A 25,097-nucleotide genomic window follows, 5' to 3' on the forward strand; every position below is an offset into this window, starting at 1 on the left:
TTTCGCACTTGTTTGGTTTGCACTAATTTTTTTTGACTTTTTGATTCGTCTCGACGAAACGAATTGAAAAAGTGTTTTTTTTAATTTTTTTTCCCAAATATTTTGATCAAGGACCACTTTTAATCTCAAAAAGTTAATCTCAAAAAGTCGACTTTTTAAGATTAAAAGTGGTCCTTATTCAAAATATTTGGGTAAAAGATCAAAAAGTCAAAAAAAATTGACACAAAACTAAAAATTTAGAAAAAAATTCAAACACAGACAAAACAAGAAAAAACTCAAAAAGCCCAGAGAAACTCAGCTTAGTAACCCATATGGAAGATGTAACGATCTCCGCCAGTTGACCTACTAACCCTAAGCCTAATCATGTGGCTTAAAAAAATAACTTCGAGTAATATAGTGGTTCATCGTGAGCCATTATTTACGGCATTCATTAACCATAACTCACTAATGTGGGACTAAGGCCCCATTCTTGAAAGGGAAATAAGTACTTATTTTTTAAGCGGGACGGTTTCGGGGACCCTTAAAAAAACCTCTAAAAAAATCCCCCAAATCTTAAACTCATAGTTACCCATCAAATTTTGATGATCCGAGCCGCTCAATGTGTTCAGAGCGTGATTTTATGGGTCCTAAGAGAAATTGGCCAAAAAATAACCAGGAAGTGCTTGATTTAAGCAACTTTTTATTGAACCGTTCAATAAAGTTCAATAAAAAAACTGTTCAGATGAAGCCCTTCCCGATTTTTTTTTTTGCTGATTTCCCACGGAGTACCCTTAAAATCACGTTCTGATTACATTGAGCGGCTTGGATCATCAAAATTCTATCGGGAACTCGGGGTGGTTTTTTTAAGGGTTCCCGGAACCGCCTCGTTTTTTAAGAAGGTAATTTTAAACTAAAAAATCATGTACTTACGCAAATAAATTTTTCTATCAATATGAATCTTGTTTAATAGATCTTATTGAGATCTTTTATACAGTGCAAAAAAATTAAAAAATTATTTTTCATTTACTTTATTTATGAGTTTGAAAATGTAAAATAAATATTTATTTTTTAAGAAAGTGTTTTGGAATGGGGTTTAACTGCCCTTTATCAGCTCTCAGAAGGGATTAATAGCCAACACCGTCGAAAGAGTAATACTAGCTAGACCTCATTTTTCCGAATTACCTCCCTCCTCATCCAATAGTTGAAAATACTAATATTCATCTAATCTATCCCATCTTTATCTCTCTCTAATAACAACATAGGAGTACGGTACAACTGATATTAAGTTCACAAAAATCTCATCTACTATCATGTGGACCATTTGACCTCTCTAGGCCTGACAAAAGAAGATTCCTTTAAAATCTTGTGTTTTTGCAAAGATGAATTTTGAAATAAAAACTAATGCTTATAGAAAAAAGGACCTTGCTACTGGAACAGCAGATTTTACATAGACAGCGAGTATAGCGCGCGTTTCGGCCTATCTCGGGTCCAACAAAGATAATCGGAGTCGCTCATTTTGTTCAATATATTTTGCTTAAGGTCCTTATAAAAAATCAGCTTCATCCAAAAATGATAAGGGCATTTGCGAAGTGTCCAAAATCCATGTAAAAGAATTCTAAAGAGATTTTGGACCCTTCGCAAATGCCCTTATCGTTTTCGGATGAAGCTGATTTTTTACAATGACCTTAAGAAAAATATATTGAACAAAATGAGCGGCTCCGATTATCTTTTTTGGACCCGAGACGGGCCCAAACGCGCGCTGTACGCGCTGTTTGTGTAAAACCTGCTGTACGAGCAGCATTTCTGATAGAAAAATTAGATTAGAGATGTGGGATCCCCACTAAAGGGCCCCCGGCCTATAACCCGTGGGTGCCCCACTTGACAGCTCTACCTAGATCCTTGGAGACCGCTCAAAAAGGCGGGTTCGGATCGACCCAAATGACAATCCGGCAATAAAACCCCAAAGACGGGCATAAACAGTTAAACACCAATCACCACCTGTGGAAGACCACGCAGCATCGGAAAGTTAGCTCTCCCAGTGATTATTCTCGAATCGATTCGCGTTTGAGCCGGTAACCCAGTGCTGAATGTTCAACAGGTAACTTTGCACTGCCTGGTGTATGCATAAACATATACAGATTTCGTCTATATATCCGTATATACCTATATACACACACATATATATGCACAGTTCTTCTTGAATGCGTGAATTGACTCCCATTTTGAACGAGTCTACTTGTAACTTGTTTTTGTTGGATTATTCTGTCAGTTTCTATAAACAATGTTGTTATAGATTCTTCTATTGTCACCAAAACCCATCACCAAGGCATAAACTGCACTTATACTGAGGGTAATCACTGGGTTATGAATTGGGTTTGGGTGACCCTTTTGCTGTATCAGCAAAACCTTCCGTTCGTGATTACTCAGATTTTTTTTCTTCTGCAAAATGCGTCGGGGGTCGACGCAAGACACCTGAAGATAAGAAAATTGTAAGCAATTGCACTTAGCATGATCAAAGGAAAAGTAGTTGTCTTTGGTTATGTTACTCTTGTAGATGCAAAGGGTTTGGAGAAGTGTCAGAAAGCTTTTCAGTTTTACCAGGTTAAAATCTAACTGACACTGTAGTAGTAGCGATTTTCATCGGCCCTCTTGTTTGTCAGATATGCGGATTTGTAAACATGAGCATACATGTTCTCTAGGAATAGGAATAGAGGACTTTTTGAAAACAGTAAATTTAAAGTTGGATGGACCACGATAAAGCAGGGTAGTGAATTTTTTTCATCAGCCCTCTTGTTTGTCAAATATGCGGATTTGCAAACATGAGCATATATGTTCTCTAGGAATACGAATAGAGGACTTTTTGAAAACAGTAAATTTAAAGTTGGATGGACCACGATAAAGCCGGGTAATGAATTATTGGGCTCTATCTATTATGGTTGTTTCATACAGTTTATAAGCAGTGCAGCCATTTACAAGGTTGTCCAGGGTGGTAATGGTGTCTCTAGTCTAGAATCTAGAGAATTCTTCACGAATCACAACCTTTGAGATTGGGATTTGGCAGCCCCTCACTTAAGGTGATGAAATTATTATTGTTTTAAATGTCTGAAATGTATAGGCTATAGCTGATATACTCCCTTTGTCCCATTTTGTTTGTACATTATTCCTTTTGTCTCTTTTATGTCTATTGAGTATATCTTTCAATCTATAATGTTTTTCATGATTTCTACAACTTTGTATTATAGAACAAATTGAAATCTATCAAATAAGATTCATATTGCATATTTTTGGAGGTTCACATTGGAAGATATAAATGATTGAAAACTGACACGAACATCAAAAAAAGACAACCAAAATGGAGGGAGTATATTTTTTTCATGGTCCAATGATTATGGAGAAAATTATCTATCGTTGTGTTTTGGACTCTGGAGAACATTTTCCCTTCTTAGCATTGCATTTTTTAATTAACATCAGGTTCCGGAAAACATGGCATCCAAATGGTAAGTGTTTCCTTGGATGCCCAATTGTCAAAAGAACTCGATAAGTAACTTAAACTCCAATAGGAATATGTTTTATAGCTTGTCTCGTGGCAGAGACGTACCATGTTCCCATTCTTTGTGCCAGAGCAAGTCGGGGATTCTGCATTCTTGGCAACTCAACACCTACTCCATATTTTTATGTGCATTTCTTCAGGGAAGATTTATTTTACCTCTGACCATTCTATACCTTTGATCGGAAGTGAATAATATTTTATTTTTGATCTTTGCTATAAGGTCCTTCACAGTCTCTAGACATGCTTAAGGTCCCAGCTCATCAAGTTGCTGGTCACCAAGCCATTGATGGAAAGATTGGCCCCCTTGTCGATGATTCGGGACGATTCTACAAGCCTCTCCAGAGTGATGAACGTGGGGTCAATGAAGTAGCATTCTATACCTCATTCTCTTCCAATAAGAAGATCCCAGATCACATTCGTAGGTTCTTTCCTGTATTCCATGGCACTCAGCTTGTGCAAGCATCTGATGGATCTGGAATGTGTCCTCACCTTGTTTTGCAAGACCTTGCCTCAAGTCACATAAATCCATCCATCATGGACATTAAAATCGGCACCAGAACCTGGCCTCCACGAGCATCTGAGGACTATATAGCAAAATGCTTGAAGAAAGATCGCGAAAGCACAAGTACAGAATTGGGTTTCAGGATATCGGGGTTCCAGATATACAGAAGCAAAGAATCAGGATATTGGAAACCCGACAAAGGGTATATCCGGAGTTTTTCGGCAGAGGATGTTAGAGTAATTCTGAGGAAATTTGTTTCGTCTAATGTATCAGCGGACTCAGATTCGGATCCAGATTGTGCTTTTGCGTCTACTGTTTATGGGGGTTCGAACGGGATTTTGGCGCAACTTCTGGAGCTGAAAGCATGGTTTGAAGATCAAACTATTTTCCATTTCTATACTTGTTCAGTGCTTATGATGTTTGAAAAGGAGTTGGCTTTGAAGGGAAGGAGCTCATGTGCAGAGGTCAAACTGGTTGATTTTGCGCATGTTGTGGAAGGTAGAGGTGTTATTGATCATAACTTTTTGGGTGGGCTTTGTTCATTTATAAAGTTTGTTTCGGAGATACTTACTGGTCCAGTTGAGAGCCCTCCCAAATCTTGTCTGCAGGACTCTGAGAGGAACTGATTGTGTAACACCAATGGTGCTATGGAATGAGCCTTTTAATCATTAATTTCGCTGCTAGCAGTCTGTACTGCCTTTCTAGGGCATTTTCTGAATTGCTTAGTTTCAGGCTTGGCATTGTAGTTTACTGCATGAGTCTCAATGTTCTTCACATTACTAAATTTATCTGAAGAGATTTGAACTGGATTCTTCTCTTTCCTTTCTCATTACATGTTGACGCTTTTGTTACTCAGTTGCGTCATTATGTGCTTAATCTTTCACCTCATCAACTGTAGTAACTATTTCTGGTTGGCTTTTATTTTTTTATTTTAGTATTTTGTGATAGCTGCAGCTCCTTTGTTAGCATATACAGTAGTGAACTTTTCTGAATTTCAAAAACCCAAAAAAAAACAAAAATGAGTAGTGAACTTTTCTTAGTGCTTACTACTGAAGGGGAATGTTATGATTGCTATAATGCGTTAGGATACCTAGATTTGATGTTTGTTTACCATAGATGACAAGGTTCTTATTTTCTCGTCGATCTGTGCTTGTGCTTAATTTCCCTTTGTCACTGAGGGAAACTTGTTTACTCGCTGTGCTACCATAGAGGGACTTGTCTTTGCTGGAAGGGAATAGTGTAGAACAACATTTGCAGGTGTATATATTTTCTTGATAAGTATTTCCAGGTATGTTTTGATTCTACCTTTGATCACCCTTCCAATTATGTTGTTCTTGAAGTTTATCTACTGGCTCAGAAGCAAGCCTTTCCCTCTATATTGCAAATTTACATAGTACATTCGACGGGTTTTCCTTTTATATTTTCTCTCATTGTACATTCGACGTTATAAAATGAATTATTTGGTTTCTCTGATTGCAATTAGAAGCAAGCGGGTCTGGAACCCGATTCGTTTTGGTGAAATTGGTGGTAGCAGATCATGGTTGTGTGTGGGTAAGTGCATCCCATCTTTCTTTTACGCAACACACTTCTTGCAACATAATCCACTTCTAGGATATAGTAGTGAAGTGAACTCCAAGCTCCAAAGGACATTACTTCCCTTTGTTGCAACCTCAAAACCTTTCCAGTATATAACACGAAAACAATATTAGAAAAACCCATTAGCCTTGAGCATCAAAAGATCAAACCAAAATGAAAAATTCCTCTTTCCTATTCTGCATTCTCTTACCATCTTGTTCCTTGATTTTCATCAACCTCTCCTTGGCAGTGGACAGTGAAAGCCTCCAGGACACATGTCCGGCATCAACATCGGAGCAACAAACCATCTTCATAAACGGACTCCCGTGTAAAAACCCTGCCACCGTCACAGCCTCCGATTTCAAGTCTACAAAGCTGAACCAACCGGGCGATACTGACAACCTTGAACGCTCATTCACTGCCATCTTATCTGCCTTGGAATTTCCGGGACTCAACACCCTTGGCCTAGCTGTTGCCAGGACCGACCTAGAGGTGGACGGTCTAGTCATGCCGCATTCTCACCCCCGAGCCTCCGAGATTTTCTACGTTAGCAAAGGCATTGTGATTGCTGGATTCATCGATACCCAAAATCAGTTATTCCAAAGGACTCTCAAAGAGGGGGACGTATTTGTGTTTCCCAGGGGACTCCTGCACTTCTGTTTGAATTCAGGTTTCGAATCTGCCGTCGGGTTTTCCGTGCTTAATAGCCAGAATCCTGGGCTGGTGAGCATCTCTGGTGCCATGTTCGGTTCAGAGGTGATGAAATTGTTGAAGCTGAGATTGATTTCTATTGCTAAACTGGAGGTGGACAGGGCTGAAAATGTGACTCTTTTTGGGGATTTGGCCGCTACTATGACTTGAAGAATATTTGGTCGTCAATTTGTTAACTGATGTATTGGCATCCTATTTATTTTGTGTCTTGGGGAGTCATTTTCGAGTTTAGTATTTAGTTCCCCTGCTGCTATGCAGTTCTTCCGAATCTCGAAATAGTGAATGGAAATGGAAGACGAAAGAAAAGTTATTAAACATTCTTGTTTTATTTGGTTGAGGGATGAAAATTGAAGAGAATATGTATAGGTTTTCATCAATATTTCTTGAATCAGTGATGTGCGTAAGTTGATCCGGATGGACGTCAAGTCTTAAAAAAGTGAAAAATAATGCGGGCAAACCACATTTGTTTCCCTTGTTAAATTCGAGACTGAAACATAGGGGTTAATTGTCTTCAACAATCTTTTAAGTTATGGGTCTTTCGATTACAAATTGGTACTAAATGTTTGCCCAATCGTTCTTCTTTAAACCTGCGACACTGCCAAGGAAAAGAGAAACAATCGAAAAATGCGAAAATAATTGCCAAAGAAAATTAGCGTCAAAAAATGAATCCGACATCTCAACAATTAGATTGCAGATAAGCCTCTGCAATTGAATCTTGATCGTCTATCCCGATAATATTCGTGTTTTAACAAGGTTTTTTCCGAAAATTATCTATTCCTCTGAATTTTTTTCACAAATTTGAACCATTGAGAGACCGTAAATCCCAACAGGCCAATTTCATAGTATAAGTCCTATTTCTCAAAAATAAAAATAAAAAAAATAGAGGAGGCTATGTCCTCCGTTTAAATACTCGAGTCACATTCCGTTGCATCTTTCAAACTTTATTACTAGAAGCTACCATTGCGCGCCAACGACGGCAAAACCACAGAGAGAGAGAGAGAGAGAGAGAGAGAGAGAGAGAGAGAGAGAGAGAGAGAGAGAGAGAGAGAGAGAGAGGGAAAAATGGTGATGCTATGCTTCGTGTTGGATCTGCGGAGCCTACCGCCTTCATTACTTCGAGACTTGAAGCAAGTAAGTATATGCGTATCGTTGAGCATTTGCGCGCATAATGTGTGTGTACGATCAAAGAGAAATTCTCAGTCCCTTCAGTTGTTCAGGTTTTATATCTTACCTCTATACGTATACGTATGCATACATTGTGTATCCGTTGAGTTGTGCAACCGATCAACCTCTTGTACTCACAATCATAATCGTACAGTGGAACAACTATCCGAAATTGATTTGTTGTGTGCATTTCTGTAGTCACTGTTGCAACTCGCGAATTTTTACGCTGTTTGGGCTCCAATCGGGGAGATACCGAAATTCAAATCCCTCAGCGATCGAATTGGCCTGTGCTATCTCTACAAGAATCGGATTACTTGTTTAGATGAGGTATTTGCCTCGTTATCTGCAATCGTGTGTTTATTGCATAATGTGATGGATTCAAGTGAAACTCATGATAAAAAAGGATTTCTATTAGTAGAATTGAATTTGACATGGAAATTAGGGTTTTGCTGCCTATATAAAAACCGTGGATGAGTTAAAATTCAATGGTTTCTGATTTAATTAATACTGCGAACAGCTGAAGGTGGCACACACACCGAGAGGAAACTTCAATCTCCGTGATTTCCACCATGCTGTCAACAACTTGCCTACCAATGCTTTCTTGCCTGAGCTCAATGACAGCGGAGCTCTTTGCTGTTGCGGTAATATCTCTCTATTTTTATCGTGCTTGTGTATGCACGTGTAACACAAACATCACTTGATTTATTCTTTCTTGTTCATCACTGTGAGCAGATGTGAAACTTGCAAGCATCCTAAGCAACAAAGTTTTGTACTCTTGGGGTGGTCATGAGAAAGATCTTTCAAGAAAAGTGATACTGATCAGCACATGTGTGGTTGAGAATCCAGATTCACTTATGAACGATATTCTCATGGTTAGGAAAATTCACGAAGTTTCCTCAATGCTGTCATGAATTCCACTCGCCGACATCCTCTGTGAATTTTGAATTTCCTTTTGGTGGCTCTTTTATAGGAGGCAGCAGATAAGTGTGTTTCGGTTGAGTTTTTATTGCTGGAGCAACAATCAAGCCATCTTGGTGATTTATCTGAAACTATCAGCAACTTTGTGAAGCATATTTCTGATCTTGAGAATTGCTCATTCCGTGCCTATATGCCAGGTCAAATACATCTCTTGTTTTGTCTTTGGGGCTAGTCAATGTTGAATGTTTAAATTCCAGTGGAATACCATTTGATTAAGTAATACCTCATAATACACAAAATGGAACATCTATGGACAAAATGTTCATCATCAGCCCTGCTTGAGTACAAAGTTGCTGAAGATAGCAGAGAGGGGTCTGGTTCTTGTTCTTTAACCCATAATCAGCGTCGAGTTAGTCCTTCTAGATACAAAATGTCGGAATCCCCTTTGCGGAGTATCTGTAAGATGGATTTTGTATGTACTACGTTTGCATTTGGTATATAAGATCTACCCCAAGCAGGAAAACAGTATGAGTATATGTGGAAGACTAATAAAAATGGTTAATTTACAGATGCACAAGTATTATGTGGTCTGGTAAAACAATGGCTACAAGAGTTGAAGGATGACATGGATGAACCATTACAGGCTCGGTTTATCTTCAAGAGCACCCTTTTTGGCTCTCTGAACCTAATATCCTGCAATTTGTCTGCATCTTCCAATCACATAATTGATGAGTTCCGTCCCTGTCAGGTACCGTACAGAAATTCCAATGAGTGCATATTCTGATGCATCTAATCTGATCTGCATTATTCAAGCTGTTGATCACCAATTTGATTTACATTTACAGACAGATAAATGATTTTCTAAATGGTTATTTCTGGTTTAGTATATTGGGGAGGGTTTTGAGAAACTGAAACATCTGTAGTTTGCTTTTCAAAAATTACACTATCAACTACCGGTGCTTCTATCTTTGAAATTGTTTGTTTGAGGAAAAAAATATTATTTTATTTGAGGATCCTGCTACCTCATTTTAATGTCTTCTCTTAAGTAAATCATGTTGAATACAGAGTTCAATCAGACGGAAAAATTCCAAAGGCAGTGCTGTTGTAGTAGGCTAAGTTCTCCATAAGGAAGAAATTTAATAACTGGGTTGAGAGAGAGAGAGAGAGAGAGAGAGAGAGAGAGAGAGAGAGAGAGAGAGAGAGAGAGAGAGAGAGAATACCTCTTCGGCTCTTACAGTTGACTAAGATGGAGTAGAAGATCTTGGTGACCTGGCCTCTCAAGCTCCCCGGCGATATTATCACATTTCTTTTATGTTCTTTTGTCATACTTTTGTTGTCTCTGAAAAGACTATTTATCAGAAGGAAATACTCTGGTGGTTGTTACAGAGTACTAAATGTAGCATTGTTGCATGCCTAGAGTACCGAATATGGTACATCTTTGCATTCCTAGAGTGCTTTCAAGTCCTGCCCATATCTTGTTGGTGCCGCTGGCTGTGATGAAATGTTGAAATATTGATGTTATTTTATGAATTATTGTTATTATTTTTTACCCTTTTTCTTTGCGAGTGAGTTGTATAGTAAGAAATGTAATTATTGATGCTATGGAGATCAGACATGCAGTTGTCATGGCATCCCATTAGATGATGAATTTGGACAACCAATCAAGCGGGCTTCTTGTTCAGTTACGGGCGATGATCTGGAAAAATCAGATTTAGATGAAAATTCTGTGAAGATTGGGGAACATACGGTTCTATTTCTGCCCTCATTCCAGAACTGCGTGAAGCTCGAACGTGTTGCTCAGCCAGTTGACTTGATTGTTATTGAAAGGACTAAATTGGGGTCCGTGAATGAAGGTAAATTTCGAAGCACCAATAACTCCAAAACACCCAGGTGCAGTATAAATGGGTTAAAACTTCCGTGCTAGTTGAAATTTCTGAAAAGAGACTAATGCATGCATATCCTTTTCATCGCCATACTAGTAGCTCAGTTTGTTGAGGAAAATTGCAAAAATTGTTTTACATTTAGTGCTCAACACTTCAATATAACTTTGTAATGCTTACTGCCTTACTCCGTATCCGGTTATTAAACCTTTTGCCTCCTCTTTAGCCTCAAACATTTCACAGTCATTAGGCGCATGATATAGGTTATTGGAAAATGATGATGGTTATGGTCTACCACATTCATCATTTGAGCTACAATAAGGAATTTTTTCAACTTCCCTGTATGCAATGTTGCAGTATGCATCCAAAGCTAACTCTCCTTTTTTGGTATGAAAACAGGGCTTATTATGGGGACTTCATTCATTGTAGGTCCATCAGCTTTCCATGAATCAGATGAAATTGATAAGTCAGAGCTAAACACTCAACGTATGTCAAAGTCATTCTCTGACTTCCTTATTTGCCGCATCAAACTGAAATTAGAGATTTTCTATCTTGCGCAAACTTTAATTATCTGGTTTAACTTATGAATAATAGTTCCAAGAGTTCTTATTTGTTTCAACTTCTGAAAAAGGGCTTTGGTTTGGCAGTTTTTTCAGGGCTTTGCAGTGCACTACATTCCCTCGACCAAGGTTTAGTTTGCTTTTCAAAGTGTAATATAGAGACTATGAGGGAGGCTCTCTTCCACTGCTATTATCTTCTTCTACCTTCAGAAAAGGGATTAATGCTTCTCAGGGTAAATTCTCTCTTTCATCTCATTTTGTGCGAGTCTCACCTACTTACTGCGAGGTTTCTTCCCACTTTTGCTCCCTTCTAGATTCAATGGATATACTCCCTGATATAACTGCTGTTGGAAACCTCCTCCTTTTTCCAAGTACTGTATTTTATTACCTTTTATGTGTTACGAGATGTCAACAAGTGAAACTAGTTACACCATGTGTATCTCAACATAACCTTTGAGTTGCAAGACAGTAAGTGGAATATTCAGAGGATGAGGAAGAAACCAAAGAATAGTAGAGGGAGTCTGAGAGTTGTGAAGACGCCAAGATGGTGTACTCACAATGCTATAGGTAGGGAATGGAGATGACTACAGTAGTTTACAATTTCGTTTCAGGTCTCTGCAACTCTCCGACCCATTCCCTCCCCCATTATACCACCTTCGTAGACTTTTTGACACCATCTCTTTACTTTGTCCTTCCGCTTCCATCTTACTGGCGTGTATGTCACTTCTTTGTTTCTTTTATGTTTTCATCTTTCATTCATCTGGTCTTTGTCGTCCTTTTCGGTGGAATTTCTTTTGTCCATGACTCCAAATCTAGCTGCTCAATTGAACACTGCACCTTGAATTAATTGAGAGTGATCTGGAATTTACAATTTATACTAGAAGATGGTGATGGGTGATAATTTTTATCCTTGACACTAATATAGACTTCTAGTGTTGGCATTTTCTTTTTAGTTTCACCAAGTATTGTTGAACATGCAGCGACTTGCAGGATTGGAAGAAGTTTTACCTTTACCCGATGTTAGTCAGCTTATGGGTTCCTCAGCAACAAATGAGATAAAAAATTCCATTCAAGCCTCTTTGCTGAAGGTTGGAGACTATTCATTATCTTTTTTGGTTTATGCCAATGTGATAATGTGATGTAGATGCCCTTCAAGAAAGGTAAAGTCGAGTTATTCAACACGCTATACAACTGGAGGGTAATTTAATGTGCAAGGAGTTAAAATCTATCATTGAACTCTTGGACAAGATTTCCAAGTTTCTCAATAAGGGTGGCAATAGGATGGTATAGTTTGTTTGTTGATCTTAAACTTCATGATGTGCTGGGTTTTCTATAGGTTATATCGGCTCTGAAAGAGTAGTACAACTTTCTCTAGCATGGGCTATAATTCTTGTTCACTGTCCACCCTAAGAATAAGTTTTCCGTGCTTGTTTTTATTAGTGTTTTTCTTCACAGATGGAAGTAAGAGAATACAACCCATTCCTTCATGAGAGAGGTTTCCATCAAAAGCTAAACTTGCTTGTTAAAGAGAGCTTGCAATTGGGGTACTTATCTTGTTCTTTCACCTTCAGTCTTTTTCATTTCTGCACTAAAAAGTGATGGAGTGACAGCCTCCTGTAATGATGACCCTTTTTATTGTAGTTTGATTGTCCTTCTTAGTTGATTATATGCTGGGTAAACCGTAAGTTAAGATGACGTTGTAAGGGCCTTACAGAGATCAGATATCAATATCTCGGGAGCGTTTCTTGGTTGCAATTGGATATGGCACTATTGCCAATGCCCATCTGTTAGTATGTCCTCTCTTTAAATTCAGTGGAGTAGTTGGTCAATTTGTTGAGGAAGCCTGACAATGAACCTGTCGGCCAAGGGATTGTCATCGCCTAGTTATTTGGTTACAAATCCCTAGTGATTTTGGCTAAGTGACTTGGGTTTCGAAGGTCTCAGCCTATGAGTTTGTTGAAAGGGGTGGTGAAGTTAATTGTCCAGACTAGTGAATTCCTTGTAGAGCAACCAAATCCTATCTCATGACTATGTTTCAATATAAAACCAGCTTTTTCTTTACCCCCAAAGAGGCACTTGAAAGTTTCTCGAGTGAACAATGGGATGCAACCTTTGTTTCCAAATCATTTGCACGAGTCCATGTTGTCTGTTCGGCATTGCAATTAGTGTAATTCCTTGTATTGGGAGAAATTACAGTCCTAGCTTTGTATATCTTATTTCAGAAATGCATCAATACTCCTACTAGAGATACCTTGTGAAGTTTACAGGTACTAGAGTTACAAGCTACACTAGAAGACATGGCTTTACCTCACCGGTGAAACCCCTTAGAAACCTGAACACTAGCAATGTTAGATAGAACTGTTCCAGGCTTCGTTCAAAACACTAGCAATGTTAATCCGAATTGCCTGAGTTCAATCTGTTGTGAGTGGTGAAAGTTTCAAATTATGGACTAGTCTAATCCCTTGAACTTGTAACAAATGTCCCAGGTCAATACGTCCCATCTTGAAAGAGGTGACCGCTGAACGGAACTCTACCCAGTGTGATTCTTCAGAAGATGCTTTTGTACCCTCAAAGCCAACAGCGAAAGTTGTTGTCATAGAAGAGGAAATCCCACATTCGGATCCAACAATGGGAGAAGAAGACCGAGATTCTGCTCGTGTTACTGAAGAATGGGAAAACCTGATCGTCAGTGAAGCACCTAAGATAAGTTCTCCTTCTTGTATTTTCCAACCTAAGTATGATCGTCTAGTTCTATCACCACAGGACAGTAACAGGCAACTGGATGTGAAAACGTCTCGGATACTAGAGAGGCTAGAGGTCCCAAGGGAGTTGAAAAGAAAGGCACCTCTGGTGCCAACTAAGGCACCTCTCGTCCCATTCCAACCTGTTTGTGGTGCAGACCAGGGCACACCATCTAGCCAGCCAATCAAACCCAATTTCCAAAGGATCAAAAGAAGACAAAGATGAAGGAGAGATTCTAGCAGGACAGATACAGTGGATTTGTTAGTGGTTTCTTCTTTTCCTTGCGCTTACTATATTTCGCAATGCATAGGATCATGTTTTTCATACGAAACAGTTTTGTCTGTAAGGCACGAATTATAATGAAAATCAACCAAAAGTTCCATGCTGGAAGTGAATTCACTGTTCTTATCCAGAAACAATTCTGTGCATCATTACTTTTGAGTTTATGCTTAAGATACATTCATTCGTGCTTCAAAAGTCATTTGTTTTTGTAGATTCCCCTGTTTCTACCTCCTAAAATGATTTTAAACTTGTATTACATGGTACTTTCTAGCTTTCAGCACAAGATGTGCTCATGAAAGAGCTTCTTCTTTTATTTATTTATTTATTTTTTGTGTGGGGCTCTATGTGGCAAGAAAATTGAATTTCAAACGAGGTTGGTTACAAATGAAAAGTGGAATTCGTGTGCAATAAAAATGACCCCAACTAGCAGACCGAAGACGAAGACGTAGCAATCTTCATCTGCTTCGTGTCTGCTCAATATCACTAGACACTAGCACCTTTTAGATCTAGTTAGCTGTCATCTACCCTTCTCTTTCCTTTCCCCAGGATCAAATCCCTTGACGACAGACTTCAATTCTTTGATTCCTGGTTAGACACTTAGGCTAGATAGTTGAAAATTTCTATTTGGTGATCCAAGTTGACTTAGCTTCTCATGGAATGTGATTTGACCAGCATGTTTCTTTTCTTTAGTTGCAAGTGTACAAGGAAGAAAAATCTAGCATACGTAATTTCATGTCGGCTAACCACATTAGGTAGAAAATGGGAGGTAAAGGGAACAATTCAAATCGGGTATAACTTGGATTACATTTCTTTCTCTCTAGTATTGTGTAGTGCTTGTTAGGCCAATGCACTCACCCAAAACCGACATAGCTGTCGAGTGTTGACATTGTATGCCTAAAATGACTGATATGTCAAGTTCATTCGTAGGGTGATTTGTTGGTTTCTTTTTTCTTTTTCTTTTTTTGGGGTTCGACGGTTAGGGGTGTTTGAGTCGGCTTACGCGCATCTAAACTAATCGCTCCTCCGGTCCAATCAAAGGTAGGTCATCTGCGTCGGGACTAGGGAATTCATAAGATTTTACTTTCTTTCTTGCGGCTTGATCCTAAGAATTGAAACTTGATCAATTGTGTAGGGAGCAAACCCACCAACTAACCGAGATAACCCTTGGGGTTTCCCCCGGGTATTACTTAGGTGTTGATTACACACATCTTGACTAATCTTGGGATCAATCTCATCACCCTGCTGGGTTATTATTCAGTTTTTTGTCCAAATAACTATTGTAACAAGTTATTACGTCCACCGCTAAAAAATAATTTTCTGATACGGTCCACACTCCTTTGCCAAATTATTACGTCCACCACTACAAAATTATTGACACCGGCTTTTCCTCTTTTTTTATTGGGTCAAACAGTTTAGGCTACACAATGGAGCAGCCTTTCAAATAAAGTGGTTTATATCTTACTATTTCTCTATGGTACGAAGCTCCCTATTTCCATCCAAAATGGGGTTATTCCCAATCCATGTGCCATGTGGACCGTCTCTCTTCTATGGTCCATTGCATCTACCTTGTTTTTCTATATTTGGATGTTCGGCCAGCTCGAATGTGCTTTGTCTAATTCTGAAATCTGAAGTTAACGATCGGACAAATCTCCAGTGACATCAAAATTTGAAATGTTTAGCCTTCGTAAGATTCGAACATGCAATCTCTTGGAAGACAAGTCTTTTAATTGTTTTCTCATACACATTTGGCCTAACCTTTTGCGGTTGATTACATCTACCTCGTTGCCCCAACTTAAGGAAAAATTTAACAAAGTGGGGCCAGCTGTACGATGGGAATTGAAAAATGAACCCCGTAAAATTAGCAATCGAACCACCTTGAAAAGGACTCCTGTTTGTCTTATCTTATTATTATCAGAAGGATGCAATAAGAAAAACGAGATTTAATTTGGATTCTTTAGGTATCCTAAAGTAATCAATCGACGGTTTTCAACTAATCACATACTGTATTAAATTTGTTGAGCGTGTGCCTTGGGTTGTGTGGAACCTGTACAATATTTAATTTTCCACATGCATTTAAATTAGGGTCATGTGTGTGGAGTTTTAATACTAATAATAACATACAGACCAGAAATTCTTTAGTTTAGTCTATGAATAGGAAACTTCGCGTGACCGTACCTGAGCTGGGACGGCGTGCGTGAGCGTGAAAACGTCTTCAAAAAACATTCTAAAGTTCTAAAATTTGCGAGAATAAAGACTGGGAGTGCGAGTGCATATGTAACCGAGGACAAGGGAATTAAAGGTGGCCCAGTGGGAGATGGGAATATATTGATCGTGCCAAGGTGCAAACGAAAAATGAAAGAACTGTTTCAGGACACCCAGTTGCTGGTGTCGAAATTTTGATCTCTCGTCAACATAATTCTGATGGTATATTGTTGTTTCTCAAAAATGTTAGCCCGAACATCCTAATATATCAAGGAAAAATCTTCAGTATATTTCTGATTTTCTCTCTAGATTTTTGAAATAGTAATGTTTATAAGCTGACAAATGTGTTCCATTTACCAAAATAAGTAAATTTATGTTTTGAATTAAAGGTGATGTATTGTGAGAGAATGATCTGTCTCGTAAACGAAAAATAAATACTTAAAAAATAAGAACCTTAACTGAACGGAACTAGTTGATTCAAAATGAAAAAAAAAATCAAAGAATAGTAGTACGAAAAAATGGAATTGTTGATTCAAAGTTCGAATTTCAACCATGTAACCAATACAATTATTATTGCCATCAACACAATATGTCAAAGATGAATGAATTACATATACATTTCAAAGTCAATCACATGTCGGTGGGTGGCTGGTATCTCTCCATTTCCGCCTCCACCACCACTAGCACTACTTCCTCACACACCACCATTATCCTTATCATGGAGTTGTCCACTAAATCGGACAGACTTGTCCCTACCAAACCTTATAAAATCATGACATTTTTTTAATACCGGATTCCACCTAACCCAGAGATTGGTGGTGGGGTTGGCCCCTCATCCAAACAGGACCGGTTCCACTATCTTTTTGCCTGCACCTCACCTCACCTCACCTCACTCTGTCATAATTCATTGCAAGCTCTACTCTAGGATATATTATGGAGTAATAAACACTACTAATACTATACCATAGTGGAGATACAAACATCAAATTATGCGGCGAGAATCCCTGTACATGAGAGAGAGAGAGAGAGAGAGAGAGAGAGAGAGAGGAGAGAGAGAGAGAGAGAGAGAGAGAGAGAGGTGATGGTGGGTTGTTTAGGTCTACTAGAAGGAATTGTCCAAAAGGGCTATTGGTCTTCAAAAATTTTCTTTGTGGAAATCAAATTTGGTGGAGGTCTTGTGGGAGAAATCAGAGGCTAGCTGTCTTAGCTCTTTGGTGAGTGCTGGTGCCCCACAGTAGAAAACCCCTGGCATTTGTCAAAAAGACAAAAAATCAACAGCCATAAGAGATAAGAGTATATTTCAGCATCATGTGCAGTATCAAGCATATGTGACTTTAAAAGTAATACTTTCACAAAAATAATTGCCATCATTATCAAGGCACAGGAAAATAAAGCACTACCTCTGGCTTGAGATGACTGAAAGAAAATGTACATCAGTAGTACTAGGATGCATAATTTTAAGCGCATAAAGTAAAACGTGTCTCGCGCGCACACCAAAGACGAATCTAGTGTAGACACTTCACTTTACGTGCCCAAGATTGCTTCAAGTCTTTCAAGTCTTTGAGTGTGTCGTATTCAGGAAAAGCGTTTATCATTAACATGTGGAGTTAATATCATTCTTTTAAAAGGTTAGAACCTAAAATCACTTTAAGTCTATTCCTATTCAAGAAAGCATTATCACTAAGAAGCATAGTTATATCATTCTTTTGAAATGACAGTAAAAAAATGGATATTCGAATCGGTAATGCCAGAGACAAAGGATTGTTTGCCTATTCGGGAAAGCATTACCACTAAGATGCGGAGTTATATCATTCTTTTGATATGACAGGAAGAAAATGGATATTCGAATCAATAATGCTAGAGACACAGAATTTTTGGCACATAACGTAATACGTGTAGCGGCACACCAAATATGCATCTAGGGCATAGACTTGGACTTTACTATTTGTGCCAAAAATTGTTCTCCGTCCAGATGTATTTTTATCTATCTGATTTGAATTGTTACTATTACTTACCAACTCTGGAGTCTGTGTGATTGAGAGCAATGCGCTTGTAAACATTGCGCCAGTTGGGCTTGGCAAAGTGCGATTTCACGCGCGTGCCAGAGACCACATCCACCCCGTGCTTGGCATGGTTGAGGGACTGGAGCATGGCGATGAGGGCGGATCTCGCATCCCCCTCCTCGTACACACTGGTACAGTAGTTGTGCATCTCTATGACTCCCCTATTGTCCAATTCAGCCACTTCATTCATAATCCCCTTGAACCACTCAAAAGACCCTTGTTCCCTTGTAACCCAATAGAAGTATGCCCTTCTTGTTTTGAAATTAGTCCCTTGTGATCCAGGTTTCCTCTTGTTATATGGAGAAGTTGATGGTGTGTTTCTACCACCATTTCCACTCTCTAAAGCATTCTCTTCCTCATCCTTGGCCTTCATGTTGTTCACAATGTCCTTGACAATGCTTATCATCGGTGTCGCCCCGATTCCCAGACCCACCAGCAAAACCACTTCATATTTCTTGTAGTCTTGTGCTGGTGCTCCGTAGGGACCATCAATCAACACTCTTGGGAGGCTGTAGAGAGAAAATAATGCTCGTCAGTTCCGGTTCTTTGGACCACTTCATCTTTTAGGAGCAGTTGCAAAAAGGCAATGGATGATTCTATTACACAACAAAGAGGTTTCCTTAAGAAAAGAGAAAAACCATGTTCTAGGAATCTCCAAAAGGTGCCGGAAAAATAATTTTTTCCTCTTATACTTTTTTATCCCAGTCGAAAAAATGATGTGAACACATGTTTGTCAAAGTTAAATGTCATGATCTATGCTGTGGAAAATTACTTTCTGGTAACATTATTGGGGTTGTGACATGATCAGAATCTTTGGATATTGGGTGATGAAGGACAAGATTTGGGCTGTTGATCTCTTCGTACAACTAAGGCCGTGTTTGGATCTATGATTTGGAGGGGGAGAAGATGGGAATTGGATGCGTTAGGAATGTCAAAACATATATTCTTCTTTTCCTCTCACTTTAGAATTCCCTTCTTAAAATCCTAGAACCAAACACGGCCTAGTTGACTTGCTTAATAATCTGTTGTATGCATTAGGACTCAGGAGTAGAAAAATGACTTACTTAGGGTTGTTTTCTCCTTGCAAGCAGTCTGCTCTGAGCAATCCACTTTTCCCATTAGGTGGTGGCTGGCACACCTAACAAAGACAAACGAAAATACAAGCAGAGGTTAGTTTTAGCCTGTTGAATTCTCAACAAAATATACATAAATCAAGATTCACTAGTAGTTCAAGCTACAAATCATGTTTATCGCCGAGCCAAAAAAAAAAAATTCACGTTTGTAGAAAATTCGGCAGAGAGTTCTAGTTAACACGCTCAGGTATCCCGAAATTAATTTTGAAGTTTATCCCAGCATCGGTACTAGGATTCGTAGAAGGACTAGGAAAGTACACACCTCTGAGAACACGGTCTTGAGTTGTCCAGTCCAATCACCGAGAGTTCGAATATGAACACTCAGGTAGTCATCTCCAGGAGATGAAGTAATGGAAAATGGGTGCCTGTTGGTATAATAAAATAAAAAAACCCAGCATAAATTAGTAGTGAATTTATCGATTGAACAATCTAGATTTTCTTTTTCCCTTTTTGTGATCCTCGATAGAACAATCTAGTCGATTTGGCCAAAAAAAAGAAGAGCACTGTAAAGGCCTTATTGTTATACCATTCAAATGGTGAAACAGCAGCACAATTGACAAACATGTATTGCCCACTCTTGTACTTGAATCCCTGAGGCTTTGACATGTGAAGCGCCAATACATTTCCCGGATAGACAGCCACCTTCAAATTCCAATCCGTAATTGATACGTTAAGTTTGTACTCTGTATTAGATTGGCAAAATAAAAAAATCCAAAAAAAAAAAAGAAGAGGAAAAATGCTTACCTTTAGTATCTGTACTGGCTTGATGCTGGATCTGAATGCCCTGATCAACCTCTCGCCGATGTAGAGCAATACTGGAACCGCCAAGTACATCCAAGTCTGCATTTGCCAAACACGGACCACACGGTGTAAGGATGCATATTTCATTCTAAGGCAAATCATGTCATCATAAGATCAAAGATAAACACGGTTGATCAACAAACTCACTGTTTTCTTGTACCATCTGTGGGCGAGATAAAGCTTGATTCCGTGAATGATGAGGAGAGTATAGACAATGACAAAGAGATGGTGTGAGTACCAAAAGGCATTGAAACCAGCGAGTTTCTTGAGGGGTTTGGGCAAATTTACTCGGTTTCGCCTAAACCAGGGGGATGCCAGTGTGAAGGCTATTGCCATTAGCACTATCATTATAATCCCACTGATCCCTTCAAAACTCTTCACAAAATGCCAGTAGCTCTTCGGTTGGTACCCAAAATACTGAATCATTGGCTCGTACGTTGTTGGATCCGCGTGAATAAGGCGAGGGAAGTCGCATGTTAAATGGGAGATTGCATGTATTGCTACTCCCATAGCTATTGCCACAGCTATCACCTAAAACAAACATCCGCATTTCGTCAGTACATCAACAGTCAGAAAAATCGAAACAATACCAAACAGCTGCGCACGCCAAAAACCAAAAAGGGCTTCGATCGAATTACCTTGTGGAAGTTCAGGTTGTCATCAAAAGGGACTGCGACTCCCAACCTGGTCTTGTTCCTGAGCCAAGTGATGGTGTTCCGACAAACGGGTAGCAAAATCAGTGCCATGTTCAACTTAAGAGTCTCGGCACCGCCTTTCGCCATGCAAACACAAACCCCCATCACATCGTACGCGGCCCTGTTTTTATACTGAAAGAATTTCCAAAGAAATAGCCCCAACATAACCCCAATCCAAAGTGCCATCACCCAAACTCTCTGCCAATTATCCAACAAGAAGTACTTGGCGCTTCCGTACCACCTTATTATAGGGTTGAGTTCTTGTGTGGGCTTAAGCTTCTGGCTCAGCATTTGGCTCAAGTTCCGGCTTTCGCCTCCCCCTCTCGTAGGGTTCGGTGCTTGCAACAAAAGCATTTCCAAGTTTTCTACCTGTTTCCCAGCAAACATTACTACATTACTATCGAACGGACAGGAACAGATGGATTTTCTCCAGAAAGTCTACACACACATACGATCTGTGCACAGATTGTGCACAAATTTTGTTGTGAGGTCCACCACAGGTCCCACACAAATCATCCAAGTCGTTCATTAAATGTAAAACATTTTTTCAAGGGTCCCTGTAAAAAATAATCTCAATCTGATACCTATAGGTACTCGATCCAATCATACAACTTTTAATTATCCGGAAATCTGAATGAAAAGTTAGATGGTTGGATGAAGTACCTATAGGTATTGGATTAAGCTTATTTTTTACGGGAACCCTTGAAAAAATGTTTTACATTTAATGAACGGGTCGGATGATTTGTGTGGGACCTGTGGTGGGCCCCACAACAAAATCTGTGCACAATCTGTGCACAGATTGCTGTGTGTGTAGCACAGTTCGATTTTCTCATAAGTCCTAAAAATAAGGTTATGATACAAATGTGTTTTAATTATCTTGGTACTTAATTTTTGTCTTGGTATTTACCATGATATATCCTTGGTTTTCTGGGTCTAACTCTTCCATGATCAGTGCTGCATATTCATCTGCTTGTTTCTGGATATTGGACAATTTGTTGCAATTTGCACTGAGGCTGATAATCTGCAAATTCAAATTAATTACGTTAATCATTTACTTAGAGATTAAGCCAATCTGACACAGACCCACATGAAATTGCTGATTTTGGGGGTAAAAAATAAATAAGTACGTTTTTTTTGAACCAAAAAAAATAAAATTACTGCTACTGTTCTTCTTCCCCTCTTACCGAGCCTTGAGCCCTTGACCCAATGGATTTGGAAAGAAGATATCGAACCATACAAAAGTCAACTCATCAGTTAATGTGCCCATACCTCTCTAACTTCTTCTTCAGTGATTCTCCCATCAGCATCCTTGTCAACCCTGCATTAAATCCATCATTAACTGAACTCCAAAAGACTACTCCACAAATCATGGAATTGCAGAAGATGACCAGAAAAGGTATGGTCCTTTCATTTTCTTGAACATTGAACCTGTTCGGTTTAGATTTTGAGTAAAGTTTTAAAGCGTAATGAATAAATAAAATTTATTGGAGATCGTGCGCAGAAATTTTGAGTACCCCAAACGAACAAGTTATAAAATACTGTACTTTCCTAAGGGTTAGTCCGGTTGATTGGTGAATTTACTTCCCGTTCAAATGACCAGATTATTGGAGCAGGCAGCAAAAAAAGTAATTTTTTTTTAAAATTTTCTAGTTCTAATGTCGATGGCATACGTCTGACTGGACGGGAAGGGGACTAGTAATTAATATGTACATAAACTGATCCGAACAGTCCTAACGGTTGGAAAAAAAAAGGACTTAAATTTCAGCAATTATCTTACATGTCAAAGAATGTCTGAAGCCGGGAATCAAAACTCTGGTCAGAAATTTGGTCCCAAAACTCCCTTAACTGCCCCTTGTTGATTGAGTCCCCCGTTATGTTCCGCCGCCGTGAAAGTGCATCAAAGAGCTCTCCGGCGAACTCCTTGGACTCCTTGTTCATCCCTGCCATTGCAATCAAAACAGGAAAAAATTCAATTCAAATTGAGGCCTCGATCGAACAACTAGAAAAGGCCCGGACCCGATCAAGAAATCCGAAAAAATGAAGCAAATCAATTTCTAGCAAATGGGTTGAGCGGACAAAAACCAAATTTGGTTGTTCAACTTCCAAGACTTTAGAACAATTATTATCAAAATTATAGTACACAACTTAAATTACAAATGGCAATTAATTAAATCAAAATTGAATTTAAGTGGAAAATTCTATAGTTGTTAAGACAATTGAATTTTTAAGTCGAAAATACCTATGCATTCACAGAAGAGGGATCGATGTAGCAACCCATTAGTATTAGCCGTGAGACTATCAAACTTCTTCTCCACGGCGGCCCACCCAGTGCCGCCGTCGGTCTTGCTGATAAACTTAAGCCCTTTCAGAGCATTCACCGCCGCCGACTTGCTCCTGTCGAACCGGGGCCTCTTCGAAAACGACGCCAACTTCTTCAGCTCCTGCGAAACCTGTTAAGGAAATACAATTCCACGTCGCTTTACAATTACGTTTGAAACTCAATAACTCAAGTTTTTTGGTTGGATAAAAAATTTCTACTGTATTTTTTTTTGCAACGGAAGAATCGGTTTAAGTTTTTGAGTTGGATATAAAGTTTTTATTATACCTGTTTAATCCTCGAGGAGGCATTCCTGACAATGGAAGAGGACCTGAACGAGGACCTCTTCTCGAGGTTCTTCGCGAGGAGAGTCAGCTCGGGGTCCTCGATCTCCCCGCCTCCCGCCGCCTTCACGCTGTGCACGGCCACCGAGTCGTCGCGCACGTCGAGCGTGATTTCCACGTAGGCCTGGTCGTCATCGCCGCCGCCGCTGGAGGACTGGGAGGCGGAGTCGGCCGGGAGGTTGAACCTGGCGCTCTTGCGGCCCCCGCCGCGCTTGTTCAGCGGGCCGCTCATTGGGCCGCTGTAGCTCGTCCTGTCCGCCCCGACGATCTCGGTGTCGGAGTGGTGTTGGCGGTGGTGGCGGTGGTCTGGATATTCACCTTTTCCGTCGTCCGTTCCCATTTTCTGCATTTGGGTCTACTCAAAACTCTTGAAAATTGAGAACAAGGAGATAGAATTCGTAGGGTCGACAAGGCGTAACTAGAAACAAGGCAAAATCGATTTACCGGAAAAGCAACTCAAGTCTATATCAGTACATATAAAATGTCTACGAACGAAAACTAAGTGAAATTAACAACCACTGAAATCTTGAATCTCCAAGAAGATGTAATCTATAAACCCCACAAACCAATTGTATTGTATTTGTGGGTTTATAAAGCCATATGTTATGGGTATTATATAGTAGTATGTGCTCTCTCTCTCTCTCTCTCTCTCTCTGGAAGAAGTAGGAGTATTTAATAATGAAAAAGAAATGAAGGAGAAAGTGGAATAAGAGCAATGGAGGGGGGGTTGTTCGGGTTTGGATTTTTCTTGGTTGGATGTTTTTTTCTCTACAAGTTGTTTGAGCTTCTTCTCCAACGATGGTGAGATGAGGCATATATATACTATATATAATAAGAACAGAAGATGTAAATGGATTTCAAAAAACACGCACTCTGGCTTTGACGAGATGATGGAGGACAGGGAGGAGGGCCAATTGGGGTGGCCCCCATGTCTGACCAGTCAGTCAGTCCCATTGATCATGTCACTCTACAACAAACACATACATCATGCATCTATGGTTAATCGTGGAGCATCCGTTCCCGCTGATTTTGCTAGGAATATTTTCTTTTTTAGTTAACGTCATTTTTTTACAAGTGTTTTTTACAAGTGTTTATAGAGGGGAGACATTAACAAAATGGGAGTAACAAAATCAATTTCTCATCTATTTGAATCCCCTTATTTTACTCCATCCACTTTTTTTTTATTTCTCATCACCTTACTTACAACAAAACTAATGGGGGTTCACCATTTGGTGTTACATGAAATGCACACCACGTTGTGCATGATTCATTTTGGAATTCTACATAAATGATCGGAGCTGCTCAATATGTTTAAAATATTATTTTATAAGGATTTCTGTAAAAAAAAATTAACTCAGTCGGATATTGGTGAGGACTTGATTGATTATTCGCTCGATTTCCTTTATTGATGTCCGACTAAGATGATTTTTTACAATGATCTGTTTAAAAAATATATTTTAAACATACTGAGCTGCTCTAATCATTTGTGTGGATTCCGGAATGTGTGCATGTGGTGAACCCATAGCAGGACTTCCTGAACTATGTTTTTTTGCGACTGTGCTCGAATTCTATACTCACTCTGGTCTCGCTTCGATGATCGGAAGCGTTCACTTCGTAGAGCTCGTCAAGTAAAATAACTACGCAAAAAATCAGCCGAATTGGATATCATTAAGTACCTG

General features: G+C 39.3%; 4 protein-coding genes across 9 annotated transcripts; 3 read left to right on the forward strand and 1 right to left on the reverse strand.

Moving 5' to 3' along the window:
- The first annotated feature begins 1,922 nt into the window (after positions 1 to 1,922).
- LOC131335278 (inositol polyphosphate multikinase beta) lies at positions 1,923 to 4,848 on the forward strand. Of its 3 annotated transcripts, none has more exons than XM_058370565.1 (2): positions 1,923 to 2,077; positions 3,750 to 4,848. In XM_058370565.1, exon 2 carries the CDS (start codon positions 3,770 to 3,772, stop codon positions 4,655 to 4,657), a length of 888 nt encoding a protein of 295 aa, XP_058226548.1. In that variant the 5' UTR covers positions 1,923 to 2,077; positions 3,750 to 3,769; the 3' UTR covers positions 4,658 to 4,848. The 3 variants fall into 3 exon arrangements, with proteins under 3 accessions (XP_058226548.1, XP_058226550.1, XP_058226549.1); XM_058370567.1 differs by having other exon boundaries at positions 1,944 to 2,077; positions 3,761 to 4,848; XM_058370566.1 differs by lacking the exon at positions 1,923 to 2,077 and adding an exon at positions 2,951 to 3,053.
- A 72-nt stretch (positions 4,849 to 4,920) lies between these two features.
- On the forward strand, positions 4,921 to 6,632 carry LOC131335279 (germin-like protein subfamily 3 member 4). The gene is made up of 2 exons (XM_058370568.1): positions 4,921 to 5,582; positions 5,857 to 6,632. Exons 1-2 carry the CDS (start codon positions 5,483 to 5,485, stop codon positions 6,465 to 6,467), a joined length of 711 nt encoding a protein of 236 aa, XP_058226551.1. The 5' UTR covers positions 4,921 to 5,482; the 3' UTR covers positions 6,468 to 6,632.
- Positions 6,633 to 7,338: 706 nt separating this feature from the next.
- Positions 7,339 to 13,982, forward strand: LOC131335281 (uncharacterized). 2 transcript variants are annotated; one of them, XM_058370569.1, is made up of 12 exons: positions 7,339 to 7,448; positions 7,680 to 7,808; positions 7,999 to 8,122; positions 8,214 to 8,353; positions 8,452 to 8,596; positions 8,969 to 9,147; positions 10,012 to 10,252; positions 10,679 to 10,765; positions 10,927 to 11,072; positions 11,820 to 11,927; positions 12,295 to 12,383; positions 13,326 to 13,982. In XM_058370569.1, the coding sequence occupies exons 1-12, from the start codon at positions 7,380 to 7,382 to the stop codon at positions 13,804 to 13,806; spliced, it is 1,938 nt and encodes a 645-aa protein (XP_058226552.1). In that variant the 5' UTR covers positions 7,339 to 7,379; the 3' UTR covers positions 13,807 to 13,982. The 2 variants fall into 2 exon arrangements, with proteins under 2 accessions (XP_058226552.1, XP_058226553.1); XM_058370570.1 differs by lacking the exon at positions 10,679 to 10,765.
- A 2,597-nt stretch (positions 13,983 to 16,579) lies between these two features.
- LOC131335282 (respiratory burst oxidase homolog protein C) lies at positions 16,580 to 24,222 on the reverse strand. Of its 3 annotated transcripts, none has more exons than XR_009202485.1 (14): positions 23,363 to 24,222; positions 22,997 to 23,207; positions 22,535 to 22,697; positions 22,027 to 22,075; positions 21,665 to 21,778; positions 20,701 to 21,126; positions 20,210 to 20,593; positions 20,006 to 20,101; positions 19,788 to 19,903; positions 19,524 to 19,626; positions 19,193 to 19,266; positions 18,081 to 18,637; positions 17,113 to 17,310; positions 16,580 to 17,077 (listed from the first exon to the last, which is right to left on the reverse strand). XR_009202485.1 is itself a non-coding variant. In XM_058370571.1 (13 exons), exons 1-13 carry the CDS (start codon positions 23,765 to 23,767, stop codon positions 17,201 to 17,203), a joined length of 2,808 nt encoding a protein of 935 aa, XP_058226554.1. In that variant the 5' UTR covers positions 23,768 to 24,222; the 3' UTR covers positions 16,580 to 17,200. The 3 variants fall into 3 exon arrangements, 1 of the variants encoding a protein (XP_058226554.1); XR_009202486.1 differs by having other exon boundaries at positions 16,580 to 17,071; positions 17,107 to 17,310; XM_058370571.1 differs by having other exon boundaries at positions 16,580 to 17,310.
- Positions 24,223 to 25,097: the final 875 nt, after the last annotated feature.

The sequence above is a fragment of the Rhododendron vialii genome, chromosome 8a, assembly GCF_030253575.1.
Source record: "Rhododendron vialii isolate Sample 1 chromosome 8a, ASM3025357v1".
In the NCBI taxonomy this organism is placed as follows: domain Eukaryota; kingdom Viridiplantae; phylum Streptophyta; class Magnoliopsida; order Ericales; family Ericaceae; genus Rhododendron; species Rhododendron vialii.

Bases quoted from the DNA above. Each gene is read 5' to 3' on its own strand.
- LOC131335278 (XM_058370565.1), top strand. From the start codon at position 3,770: ATGCTTAAGGTCCCAGCTCATCAAGTTGCTGGTCACCAAGCCATTGAT.
- LOC131335279 (XM_058370568.1), top strand. From the start codon at position 5,483: ATGAATTATTTGGTTTCTCTGATTGCAATTAGAAGCAAGCGGGTCTGG. The intron at 5,583-5,856 runs GTAAGTGCATCC...TCTCCTTGGCAG, and splicing joins CAGATCATGGTTGTGTGTGG to TGGACAGTGAAAGCCTCCAG.
- LOC131335281 (XM_058370569.1), top strand. From the start codon at position 7,380: ATGGTGATGCTATGCTTCGTGTTGGATCTGCGGAGCCTACCGCCTTCA. The intron at 7,449-7,679 runs GTAAGTATATGC...GCATTTCTGTAG, and splicing joins TACTTCGAGACTTGAAGCAA to TCACTGTTGCAACTCGCGAA. The intron at 10,766-10,926 runs GTATGTCAAAGT...TTGGTTTGGCAG, and splicing joins GTCAGAGCTAAACACTCAAC to TTTTTTCAGGGCTTTGCAGT.
- LOC131335282 (XM_058370571.1), bottom strand. From the start codon at position 23,767: ATGCAGAAAATGGGAACGGACGACGGAAAAGGTGAATATCCAGACCAC. The intron at 20,594-20,700 runs GTAATTCGATCG...TGTTTGTTTTAG, and splicing joins ACAACCTGAACTTCCACAAG to GTGATAGCTGTGGCAATAGC. The intron at 18,638-19,192 runs GTAAGTCATTTT...TTCTCTCTACAG, and splicing joins CAAGGAGAAAACAACCCTAA to CCTCCCAAGAGTGTTGATTG.